This window comes from Corythoichthys intestinalis, chromosome 5, assembly GCF_030265065.1.
Source record: "Corythoichthys intestinalis isolate RoL2023-P3 chromosome 5, ASM3026506v1, whole genome shotgun sequence".
NCBI classification, from domain to species: domain Eukaryota; kingdom Metazoa; phylum Chordata; class Actinopteri; order Syngnathiformes; family Syngnathidae; genus Corythoichthys; species Corythoichthys intestinalis.
The window spans coordinates 42,855,192-42,868,723 of NC_080399.1; the positions used below are offsets into that span (position 1 = coordinate 42,855,192).

Consider the following 13,532-nt stretch of genomic DNA (forward strand, 5'->3'; position numbering starts at 1 on the left):
TTGGTGTGGGGGTTGTTTTGTAATGTTTGTACGTCACTGAACAAAACGCACACACAAAGACGCTGTTCATATTAGGGGAAATGGTTTAATCTGGAGACAAAGGCAAAGAAACACACCACAAACATCGACCAAAAAGAACAGAGTTTTTCATCTACACACTCTGCTATAGGGGAAAAGTAGAACAGAAAAACACACAAAAAAAGGATCTACATAGATTTTTTCTTAAAAAAAAAAAGCAAGGCTCAAACTAAACAATTAGTAAACTCTTAAACTAAGACAATTATCCACACACGTCAAAAATCCAGATGACAGCACAAATACTAACATGAAACTTACCACCATTAAGAGGATCCCAACCCCCCCAGAAACAGATTAACTAATTGAGGTGAGTAAAGTCAAAACCAGGGATATTTTTTTTTTCTTTTCTTTGAAAGACACAAAATTATGATGCCTATAATAGTTTGACAGCAACAAGCAAAAAGATCTAGTCAAGGCGTAGAGGCCACATTGAGAGGCCAGACAATTTAGATTTCTCTTCTTTTAATTTCCAATATAAAAAGCGTCACTGGTACAAAAGACAATATGAACAACCAGTAGTAGAAATCGGGAAAAAAAAGCCTGTGTTTGCCTCAGATTTTCCCCCCCTCCTTCCTTGTTCAAATCCCACCCTCATTCGAGAAGAAAACATGTTCACACCAAGATGCACCCACTTTGGCTTTTCATCGAGACAAAAAAAGGAACACATCTATTCAATTACCAATTATCAGACAAGAAACAATATATTTTTATGCTTAATCGATGAAGACAATATCTAAAGAAGATGCAAAGCTATCACACTGTTCCCTCTTGAAAAGCACTTCAGAATTCAACCAAGAAGGGAGTGATTGTTGGAGCTGGAATTTGGTGATGGAAGCCCCTGAAGTGAGACTAACTGTACATTGTGCTTTTTTTTTTCTATTTTCTTTTTTTTTAATTCACCATCGCTAAACACTTCAACACACATACACACAATGCTCGACTAACAAAGTGGTTCTTAGAAACGTCAAATCAAGTCCACATGGTGTCGCAAAGTGTTCCAGTGCATGAGCTCATACCTTCAAATATATATGTAGAGATATATATTAATAGAGAGGGGGGTATTGTTCATCTACAAATGCATCACGTCACAATACACAGTTACTAATAACACAGAATTTTCTTAGGGGTGGCATTTAAGCAAGTGACACAAAAAGGCGAAGTGCAGCAATCTAACCAAGGCCTGATAAGGATGTGTAGGCAGTTTTCTAGACGTGTATGGCACTTTATTTATTGTATTGCATTATATATATATATATCGATAGAAAAACACTGTAAAAAGCATTCAAAAAGAACCATTGGGATATCCACAACTTTTTACCCCAAAAAAAGGAAAGCTTACACATTTGTGCTTAGTAGTCGTTTACAAGACACACATTTTTGTGCACTTTTTTTTCAAATTGGGTAAGGGGGCTTGGGGGGGGGGGGTCTCTCGTTTGTTCTAGGGGTGCTTGCAGACAATATGACCAAAAAAAAAAAAAAAAAAAAAAACAATAATAATAAAAAAAAAACTACGCATGTGTCAATTTGTTTCTCATACAAAGAAAAACCCTGAGTTGGCAACTCATTAGCACAATTCGAGCAAGCCTTTTTGCAGGGGGATGAAGGGGGGGGGGCTTAAGTGGTTGTTTTGGTGTTGTACAATATAACAAATAAAAAAAAGAATTACCCCAAGTGTAAACTTTGTGCGGAAACAGTGGAATGTATTTGTAAACCAACACCGCTGTGGTGTAAATTGTGAAAATCAAAAGAGGCGTCCGCGTGGTCTCTTCTTCAGGGGCTCCCACATTGACGACCACACAAACCGCGTGCGAGTAACGAAAACTCAGGCGTGTTGTCTAACTTCTGAACTTTTGACACATGGGCACTTTGACAAGAAAACAAAGACATTGTCTGGCATCTGTATAACAAACATCGTAAATAACATGAGGCATCCGAAAAACAGCGAAACCGTGCGTATTATTAGGGTGGGGGGAGGAAAAAAAACATCACAGAAATTCAACAAGACGTACCAAGTCATCCTCAAGAAAAAAATAATAAGAATGCAGAGGAATTTGACTTCAAGTGTGGTTTCAATTTAGTAGAAATGACTGTCAAACTGATTTTTAAGTCCTCTTTTTAAAAAAAAAAAAAAAAAAAAAAATGCAATACACTGAAGACTACAATTCCCCCTTTTTCCCTGCCCCCTTCCCGACACAGATGACATTACAACATAAATCTACAAAAAACCCACCGTTTTTGCCTGGGTTTCGTTTGTTAGACCTCTATAGATTCAATGGTATAAAATATAGGTAATCTAAGTGTGCATTTAAACCACAGATTGTCTATTTGTGAATCAGTTCTAAAAAAGTTTGACTTGCGTGTAGGTAGTCATTTCTCCAAACTGAGCAAATGTACCTTTTATTGTGCCATTGGTAGTTCAAAAGAAAAAAATTAAGGAAATACACTGAATAGTTGTGTAAATTAAAACTTCTTAAATAGCATTGATGAAGGAAAAAAAGAAAAAAGTTCACGCCACCCAAATGTAAAGCTCTTGTTCGCGAGCATAGGGCTTTTGACTGGTCAAAAAAAAAAAGTGGTTTCCAAGCCTTTTCTTAAACATATTGCTAATGACACAAAAAAAGCACAGCTGGCGTGCCAATCCCTGTATTTAATCTTACCGAGAGAGGTATTAAAAAAAAAAAAAAAGCACTAAAATAAGAAATCCCACAGGTTTTTAAAACATTCGAGAAAAAAAGTTGAACGTAGGTTCATTTTCACATTAATTTGCTTGACCTCTCTCCCATTCCGTCACATTTGAATACAAAACCAAGAACACAAATAATGAACACGCATGCAGAAACAAGTCAGGTTGAGCTAAGTGGGCGGGGCCAGGTATTGGTCAGGCGAGCTTAGAGACACATCACAGACAATGGTGGTGGTGAGGATGAGGAGGCCAGCGGGGAGAGCGCCGCGCCTTTCGACACCATGAAGACATGCTAGGCTAATGATGAGCAAACAGGCATGGAGATTTGTTCTAAAAAAATAAACATAAAAGGAATAACAACACAGAAAAGAGAGAGAGTGGAAAGAAAGAGGACAAAAGAGGAGAAAGTTAGGGCCACTGCACAAGAATCATTTTAGCCATGAGGCACAACAGACAACAACATAGAGCAAGGTTCCCCTTAAACACAATACGGCTGCTCAAGGCCAAGATAAATACTGGAAGTTTTAAATTATTTAGCAAGTATGTCATTCCTTGAAAATTTGCCTTACTGAAAGTTGCAAGCATTAATTGACAACTTATTGCTTATGGAGACATTTTTCCTCATTACTTAAGCTTCTCAAACAATACCGTATTTTTCGGACTATAAGTCGCAGGTTTTTTTTTTTTTCATAGTTTGGCTGGGGGTGCGACTTATACTCAGGAGCAACTTATGTGTGAAATTATTAACACATTATATCATTTCACATGTTATTTTGTTTTGGAGGGACACTGATGGTTTGGTAAACTTGTTAGCATGTTCTTTATGCTATAGTTATCTGAATAACTCTTAATAGCTATGTTACTTTAACATACCGGCCACGTTCGCATTTCGTTGTTCATGCATCATGTAACATCATCATACTGTACACTTATTCAGCACGTTGTTCTCTTTTGTATTTTTATATTAAATTCCCTTTCAAGATGACATATCTGTTCTATGTGTTGGATATTATCAAGTAAATTTCCCCCCAAAATGCGACTTATACTCCGGTGCGACTTATATACCGTAATTTTGCGAATATAACGTGCACTTTTTTCCCCCCGAAATCAACTTGTAAAATCATGGTGCGCATTATAAACGGTACATGGATGGAGACAGAAATTATGTGTGTGTATGTATGTATATATATATATATATATATATATATATATATATATATATATATATATATATATATATATAAACCAATTTTTTTTTTATTGACACGGCCACGTTGTGTTGAAGAAACGTATGCGGCGATCCGTTGCCGACCATTACGGTACGTGACGTCACCATTTTGTTTCGGTACTACTTCACTCTGATCGGCCGAATGATTTCGTCAGTGTTAAATTCTGCTTTTTTCACTCTTCATAAAGCACAGAAAATAGTTTCTTGAACTCATTTGAGTCAACGTTTATTGCAGCTCCGCAACTCGGACCATAACAAACGTAACAACAGACTCCCTGTGTGTGTCCGTCAACTATATCTGTCCCTCGGGAAACTCAAACCCAAATAACAATAGCTCCTATTGTTACTGTCGTGTCGACAGCGATGAGCGCTCTCGGATTTCCGACTTACGTTCTCACTTTCATTTTACCGTATCAATCCATGGAAGAAACATTTAATCATCATGATGAAACAGGCAAGTTATACAGCAGCCTTTAAAAGAAAAGTCACATCTGTTTGGTTTCGCCTAGATTCTGGTAAGTTGGAGAAGTTGTCAAATCATATTATAACCGTAAATATTGTCAGTTTATGGTAATGTTTTGAACTACCAATATGCTATGCTTGTGCTGTGTTTCACCATTCAGTAAAATGACATTTCTGTATCTGTACACGAGCTCCGTTTTCTTGAATTCTTCTATTTATTGGTGCTAAAATTAGGGTGCGCATTATAAACGGTATAATAATTTCCCCTAGATTTTACAAGTAAATTTGGGGTGCGCATTATACACGGGTGCGCCTTATATTCGGGAAATTACGGTATGTTTTTTTCTTCTTCATTGGGCATTTTATGGCTGGTTCGACTTATACTCGGGTGCGACTTATAGTCCATAAAATACGGTAAACATTTTCAGATTTCCGTAGATTTCCTCCACGATAGTAGTATTTTTGAATCGCTAACTTTGATAATCCATTAATCATTTTAAAGCCATCGTTTCAATTTCAATTAAATGAAAGCGATTCATAAATTTGCAAACATCAGTTTTTACTTTGGGGGGGAATGAGTAACATTTTTGCCAATTACGTAACAAAGTTAGATGCTGAAAGATACTCTGTTCGTGGAAAAAAAAAAACAATTGCTGGTTTATTCTTTCATAAAAATGATCATTATTTGCAGCCACCATACGAATAACCACTAAATGGCATGTAGTAGAACTTGAAGCATTATTCAGGATAATCCAGTGTACTTCAAACTAGTATGCCTGGTCTGTACAAAAGAAACGATTTTGTCATCGATGGAAAGGACTAATTGAGTCTAAACTAGGGGTGTGACAAAATATCGAAATGGTGATATATCGTGATACTTTGTATCCCCAAAGGTTATCGCTATGCTCCTGCCAAGAATCGAGATATCATTTTAAAAAGGTGTCAATGTCTATAAAAAAAAAAAAGAAAACAACAAGTTGCTACCAAAATCTTCCACTATAATAGTGTTTGAGTTAATTCTAACGTTGCATTGACGGTGCTCGACGCCCAATCCATCTAGACTAGAAACGTTCGTTCATTCAAAAAACCAGAGCATTTACAGTCATTCTGTTCGATTTTCAGGGCATTTACAGGTCACTTGCTGTTCATTTTAGGCCATTTCCTGTTGAATTTGAGTCACTGCCTATTCATTTGGGTGATTCCGAGGTCACTTCCTGTTATGTAACTCAAAATAAATCTGAAGTGACCCATAAAATACCCCAAAATCAACAGGAATTAACTGAAAGTCAACAGGTAAATGACCTTAAATGGCCCAAAATACCGTATTGGCCCGAATATAAGACAGTGTTTTTTGCATTGATATTGAAATAAGACTGAAAAAGTGGGGGTCGTCTTATCTTCGCGGTCTATACATTATACCCATTTACGTCGCAAGATGGCGCCAGATATCATTGAAGCGATGTTCTGTCATGACATATCTCAGCTACTCTCAAGTTTAACCAGTTTGCATTATTTTATTGCAATGTTTTTCCTTATTCAGATTTGTTTCAAGACTACAGTTAGTTAGACTTCACTTTGATGGTTAATGGAGCTATTGCAATTTTGTTGTTTTGTCACAATAGATTGGTTTATTTACATTTCAAAAACCAGAAGCCATTCATTTACAAATGTGAAAATAACATGCTTTTGCTTTGCTCAAATATATTGTTATAATCATTTGTTTCAGATGTACTGTAATTATTTTCTGTATAAAAATTAATTTGGTGTTCAAAAAGTCTTTTTCAAACTTGAGTCTTGAAAAAGAGGGGGTCGTCTTATAATCGAGGTCGTCTTATATTCGGGCCAATCCGGTACCTCATTGCCTGGCATTGGCTGCCACTGACGCCCATAGACGTTCAATCCGTTTGACTGGGAGGGTGGCAGCTTCATTCGCTGCCATCCCTCCCACTCCAAATGGATTGGACGTCTATTAGTGATAAACTCATACCAATTCACAGCAGAAGCTGGTTTTTCTGTTTATTAGTCGTTTGTAGAATATCATTGAATGATTTCCTGACCAATGTATCGATAATCGTTGTATCGCCATATTGTCAGATCGTTATCGAGAGATTTGTATTGCAAATCGTATCGAATCGTGAGGTACCAAGAGGTTCCCACTACTAGTCTAAACACATGCAATCAATGTTTGCCGTGTCACAGACTGTCACCAGCTGGTTGTAACAGTGAGACTGGAAGAGTCACATAAGGCAGGTTCATGTTTTTTGGGGAACCCTGACAGAGAGCAGCAACAAACAGTAAAAGGTCAACAACACACGTATAAGACGTTTTGCGCCTCGCCAACCCACAAAAACAATACATGGACTTGACTAAGTGACAAAATGGACTCCCAACATGCAATGTACTTGGCACCTAAAGAGATCCATCTGGACTCAGACCCTGATGGATGGCATGACTACAAGAGGGTGTTAATAATAGAGAACGAGGCATACAACAAAAAAACATTAAGAACAAATAATGAGACAGACTCATGTACGTGAAGAAGCACACTGAGGACTCGTTGGTTTTGGCTTTGGCCCTTGAAACCCACATGATCCTTAGTTAACCTGTCTAAGCGAGAGCTGAAGGCAATAACAAAGGGAAGAATCAAACAAAACAAAAACGACGCTCTTCTCTAGTCCCACCCAGCGACAACACTGACTCCAGTGATAGTCATAAATAATTATACATTAAATCATTGAACTCAAATGACAAGATAAACCAGCAGGAATGAAATACAGTAGACGTGAAAGATCATTGCAAACTTTTTGAAGTAAAGCCTCAGGGCTCCTTTCTCCGCCCCCTGCCCCACTGAGTCTGTGCTGTGGTGACTGGCCAGAGGGCGAACTTACCCTAGCAATGCTAGCATTAGAGCTGGGGAGGGGGAAGGAAGGGGGATCAGTAGGGCTTGCTGTCATTCTTGGAACGCTTCAGCTGAACCTTCAGCCGCTTCATTCCGATCTGGAAGCCGTTCATGGCCTGGATGGCAGCTTGCGCCGACACGGGATTGTCGTAGCTGACGAACCCTGAGGAGACACACGGGGGAGTGGGAATGTCAGACGCTTCATTTAATGTCCTTCGTCGACGACTGAGAGAAAGCAACTCTCAACAGAGAAGCGTGTTTACAGCATTTCATACAAAGGTGTCCTTTCACGGCCCACGAAAAGACGTAGCTAATTGAGGCTAACAAACACCTTCAGGTGCCCCTTTCTCCATTTTTACAGCTGAATGGAATATCAACCGGAGAGACCCCACCTAATGATTGCTGTTGGCAGGCAGAGGCCTTACTCTTAAGGCAGAGTTATCCTTCCGCGTCAGACCTGCGCTGTCAACGAAGACCTGATTTCCGACGCTGCGTCGAAGCCTCTCTGGGTCCTTTTTTTCCTGACTTTGTGTCGCGTGAACGCGTGTGACGTGGTGGAAATGGACTATGATTGGTCCGCTCAGACTGTTGTTTAGGGTTCCGCGCGAAATCACCGCCATTCTCAAAAATTATTTTTCTACACGGAAAAATGGACCAAGCCGACGAGAGTATCAGCGAAGCGCAAGTACGAAAACTTCTACAATGTTTCGTCAAGACATTATGAAGATTGCCAAATGGCAAGCAATTCGTGGGAGGAGATTGCTGAAAATACAGGGCTGGAGGTCAGCCAGCGATTGAATTAAAAAAAAAAAAAAAATGAAAGAACCAAGTACAATATGTGTGTGTTCGGAATCGACTGGCCACTCGAAGCGGCGACCCAGTCAGCCAAAAACTGCTAGCTTTTTATCACTTTATGTCCTATTTTTGGTCGGTGCACTTCATCATTTATTGTGTACATATGTTTGCTGTGAGTCTGTGACTTATCTACGTGTCACACTTCAAGTATATGAAGAATAAAGCACAGGTTTGGTGTCAAAAGAGTTGTTTTGATGTTTCATTTTCAACAACAGACAGTCCAAACACGATACATCATCATTGATTGAGAGTGCCTTGGTGCTTTTATGATAACGTTAACATCAAGGCTTCCAACGCAGTTTGGGAAATTCCATAGACGCCAGAAATCTGCTATGGCTTCCGACTGGCTGTTTGTAGGACGGCAAACAAAACGGGCTGGAGGGCTTTGCAGACCTCGGACAAAACGCTGGACGCAGTGCTTGATGCCAGTTTGAAGCTTAGAGTTTGAGGCTAGAACTCTCTAAGCGGCATCAAAGGTTGGACAGACCGCCTCAAAACAGTCTTCTGCATCGCCTACGCCTCAACATTTGTATGATCAACATTTATTCAATGTTGATGAGCTGAAAATCCACATTCCAGCGTTCCATCTTGCATTGTTTATTTTTTTTCTCCGTTAAACTAGACAAGAGGAAGTCAACAAGCATGCCCCAAAACCGTACAAACATAACGCCACACCCCTCTAGTGGCTTGGTGGTGAATTACAGAGCAACGCGTCACCTGGACCGAGAACCTTCGAATGTCAAATGATGCCGTAGTCGCTGCGCCGTCACCGCAACGCAGGAGTATAACTCAGGCTTTACACATCATATTTTACCAAACCGCATATGCCAAACAACTGGCAGCCAAACAAGAAAAAACTGGCAAGATCGTGACAAGACAATGAAGAATGAGGGTGAGAAAAAAACTGGAAATAGACAAAAATTTCAGCTAACACTACAAAAATGATAAATTGACAGATGTCATGTTATTTTGCAGCCTTTGGAACATAACAATGATCGAGGAGAAAAAAAACCTGACCAAAAATATTTGACAAAATTTCCTAGATTTTGAGTAATAGCCATGTATTTTAAATGACTACAAAACTCCATGCTTTTAGCAAGGAAGAAGAATTCAAGAATTCTCCAGGACGCTCTGCTTAAATTCTTTCAATTCTGCTAGTGGCCCGCAGGAGGCACCGTAGTACTTACCAAAGCACTTGCTCAGATTGGTCTGTTTGTCGATGAACACTTTAGCAGATACCACATTCCCAAAGGGCATGAACATCTGCAGAAGGTCTTGGTCCCCAAACTCTTGCGGCAGGTGGTAGATGAACAAGTTGGCACCTTCTGGTCCTACTCCATATTGGTAAAACAAATGGCAGGATTTCAGGTTAGCTATTTGGAGAATAGAAAAGAGACCCAACGCGAGATGTCGAATTGGGTGCTCACCTTCCTTTTGGTGGCCGGGGATGCTCTGCTGCAGGAGAGGCTGAGGATAGAGGGAGGGCAGGGCCGAGGCTGTGTACTGCTGCATCCCTGAGTAGGCCTGGGTCAGCGCGTCCATGGAACTGGCCGCTGAACCGTTTGCCATGGATGAGCCTAAACCTCCGTTCAGGGCCCCTATTCCTGCACAAAAGGACGGATGTGGAATTGAGCCATCGCACGCACTCTTGTGATGGCGACGCCTTGGGCGCCCATACCTCCGACGCTGCTGGTGAGAGCATTGAGGTTGTTGAGGCCAACGGAGGCCCCAGTGAGACCCTGCAGGGTGCCTAGAGATGCCAACGTGTTCATGGCGGCACTGGCACTGGACCCTGCTGTTGAGCCGGCTGGTGAGGGGAAAAACACGACATACGGATTCAACACAGGGGATTTACCGCAAAGCCAATAGAAATATGCATACATACTGCATGTAGAAAGCTAATTTCTATTTTCTTTAACAGTCTTTATACAGCTTAAGAAAGGAAGCCTTTGTCAAACTGTATGCAGATGATTAATTTTAATAGACTTGAGCACTAAAGTTCAGTGGACTGAAGACAGAAGATACAATGTGTTATTTACAAAGTCCACTTCAATAATTATTTGCACCTACATTCAAGTGAATACGCTCCAAAAACATTGTTCAAATGGATCATTTTGCCATATCTTATTTTGAATTTGATGCCTCCAACACATTCAAGAAAAGCTGTGACAAGGTCCACATATTTTTCTCATTAACCTGTTCACACGTGGAATGTTTCCAACTGGTGTTTTTCTTAACCCAAATGACAAGATCGTCTCTGAAAGGAAAAATCTCTGAATGGCTCAGATGTTCACAAGCAAAGGTGAGCTGATTGTTCAAAGCATTTCCTTGACATAGAACTGTAAGGAATTCAGATTCATTTTGGACAGTCCTCGAGTCAGAGAATGGACTTGGCCTTCAATCCCACAGGCAGTACTTCATGTGTACCTTTTATAAAGACTTTTTACAGATAAATATTCTTTCTCCATACATTTCCACATCCACCTAACAATCTTAACCTCTACTGAGTCATCAGACCATAGAAATTAAAATGGATTTTTTTTTTGTTTCTAATAAAAGTGCAATTTGTCGCACTCTCTCTTTAGTAGAGTTGGGCATCGAGCATCGATGGGACCCGGTTCTCCCGGAACGGTTCGAATTTTAAAATTTCGATTCCATGTTTCGATGCCATGACCGCCGAGCGGAGAAAAAAATGCTGCTGAAAACCACAAAGAAGAAGCCACAAGAAGTGCGTGTTTGTGCATTGCAACTTGATTACAACCATGGACACGGTGTGAGCGGAGAAAAAAATGCTGCTGAAAACCACAAAGAAAAAGCCACAAGAAGTGCATGTTTGTGCATTGCAACTTGAATACAACCATGGACACGGTGCGGCGACGCTCAAAAGTTTGCCTTAACTTTACAACAACAACAAAAAGACCTCAGGGCAATATTTGCAACAGAACTATATCATGCAATGGTGGCTTCACGACCAATTATGCAAGACCGGGTTCATGGAATTTAGCCTAAGTGCCAAGGACAAAGCTATCTGAGTGCTACATAGTTGCCACGCTGCACCGTCAGAACCAGGTAAGTAAAACAATACATTACGTCTATCTTCTACTGTTCCCGCGATCCGACCCCGGATAATGGATGGATGGAAAATAGTAGGAGCATTCGTATTTTTACGTATTTTATCTATATGGAACTAGATGGACGGACTCTGCAGAGTTAGAACATAAAAAGAGAAATAGATGCTAAATGACAGACTCTCTGGCGGTAGCAAACAGCCGCCATCTTGAAGCAGTAAACTCCTCCGTTAAAATCAACAGTATTAAAAGGATTTTTGTTTTGGAATCTGTTGTGTTGCTTATTTATAAAGAACCAGCCGTATGAAACATTCAATTACTTTTTTAATGAACTTGTAGCAGTTAAAACATAGCATCACATCACAAAGCATCCTAGCCAGACGCTCTCATCTCTTCTTCTCTGCATTATACGTACATACTCCTACAGCGCCAATGACTGGCCTAACTGGTATTGTCACAACATAAAACAATGCATGTGTCTAAACACAACAGAATCAGTTTTACAAATAAGAAATCTTATTATTTTGCCTCATCTACATCAAATTACAATCAACAAAATAATTTTTACTAATGCTTTCTTGTAGCTCTCAACCAAGGTACATGTCTGGCAAAAGAATATAAGTAAATGTTTCCTCCATGAGGTTTTGAAAAATAAACATCTTTGTGAAAGTGCACTCCAGTGGAAAGAAACTTCATCACATTCGAGTTCAAAAACTGACATTTATATTAGTTCTGCAACGATTAATCGATTAACTCGCGTATTCGATTAGAAAAAAATATTCAAATTAAATTTTGTTGCTTCTAGTATTCGTTTCATTAAAGTGCCGTTGTAATGGTTTATTTTGAAAGTGTTTCCATTTAGTTTTATTGATTAGGTTGGATACAATGCCCTCTGGTCTGCCTCTTTTCACATGGCTGAATCCAACTGCTCCCTGTTAAGACCAACAACGTAAGCTAAGTTTTTGTTTGAGCTAATGTTTTTTAATGCATTCATAATTTAGTTTATAGGTATATTCAATCGCTTTTTGTGGGAATATGTGTCTGAACCATTTGTTAAGAGCATTGTTAAAAAAAAAAAAAAAAAAAAAAAACTTTTAGCATTTTAAGCATTTTATAGCATTTAAGCTAGCGGACTAGTTCTCTGCATGTTAGCCAATTGTTTTGTTGTACATAGATCCTCATTAAAAAAAACAAAAAAGTTCCTTATCCGAATACTCGATTATTCGAACTAACTAGTCCATCGATTAATCAACTACTAAAATATTCGATAGCTGCTGCCCTAATTTATATACAGGTTAAAAATAACCGTGAGAAGGTAATATATTTTATAAATTTCATATTAATTTTAATATATAATAATAATAATTTAATTCCTATAAATAATAATAATAATGAATTTTAAATTAATATAATTTTTAAAAATCGAGAAGACAAATATAAACTTATATATTTTTAAACTTTAGATTTTTTGACCCTGCCTTTTATTTTTACCCTGCCTATTAAAAGAATCGGAATCGAGAATCGTTTGGAACCGGAAGCAAAACATGGAACCGGAATCGTTTAATTTCAAACGATGCCCAACCCTACTCTTAAGTGTAGACATAAAAATGCACACAAGTTGTTTTTAAGTCTCTGCTTCGTTCAACAGAATGTGTTGTATTGAGTGCTTTTTGGCTACTGAAAAAAATTGATTTTTGTTTTTTGACCATGACAAGGTTTCTCTAGGTACTTTTATAGCATCTACTGTTTGGTGAGGGTCTTCACCTATTGCAGATTGGTCTGGAATTTTTCCCCTACATTGTTAACTGCAAATGCTTAGCACTAAGTCACCTGGACTGGCCAGAGCTCCGAGTGCACTGGTGGCAGCTGACAGGCCACTGGAGGAGGTGGGACTGCCAGAACTCTGGGCTGCGGCGGCTGCAGCAGCTAATGTGGCCAAATTCTGCAGTTGAAGAGGATTCACCCCTGGAAAAAGACATTTAAAAGTCACATTTTCACCAACTTACAGCAAATCAGCAACCTTATAAAAGACTGGAAAATGGAAGCACGTTCCGTCACTAAATGAGTCATTTGATATAAAATAAAGAAACCATGTGGGCGTACAACACGATATCACAAGGTTAATTCCTCTAACTGTCTATGTTTACTGGAATGAAACATCAACTTACCTAGCCTCTGAATACTATTGAAACTGGTCTGGTTGCTTGTGGAAGCAGCCTGCTGAAGCAACTGAAGAAATAGAATTGGAAACATGCAGTT

The 13,532-nt window shown here is 39.2% G+C and overlaps 1 protein-coding gene across 2 annotated transcripts in view; it reads right to left on the reverse strand.

Annotated features, from left to right (window-relative positions):
- Positions 1-225: 225 nt before the first annotated feature.
- LOC130916840 (CUGBP Elav-like family member 2) overlaps positions 226-13,532 on the reverse strand; it is a 60,252-nt gene continuing 46,945 nt past the window's right edge. Inside the window, exons 8-13 of one of the 2 annotated variants that reach the window (XM_057837873.1) lie at positions 13,442-13,502; positions 13,104-13,238; positions 9,884-10,012; positions 9,633-9,809; positions 9,393-9,539; positions 226-7,513 (exon numbers count right to left, since the gene is read on the reverse strand). In XM_057837873.1, coding sequence (XP_057693856.1) covers positions 7,386-7,513; positions 9,393-9,539; positions 9,633-9,809; positions 9,884-10,012; positions 13,104-13,238; positions 13,442-13,502 — 777 coding nt within the window. In that variant the 3' untranslated portion in view covers positions 226-7,385. The remainder of the gene's footprint in view (positions 7,514-9,392; positions 9,540-9,632; positions 9,810-9,883; positions 10,013-13,103; positions 13,239-13,441; positions 13,503-13,532) is intronic. The other variant, XM_057837874.1, reaches the window with a different exon arrangement.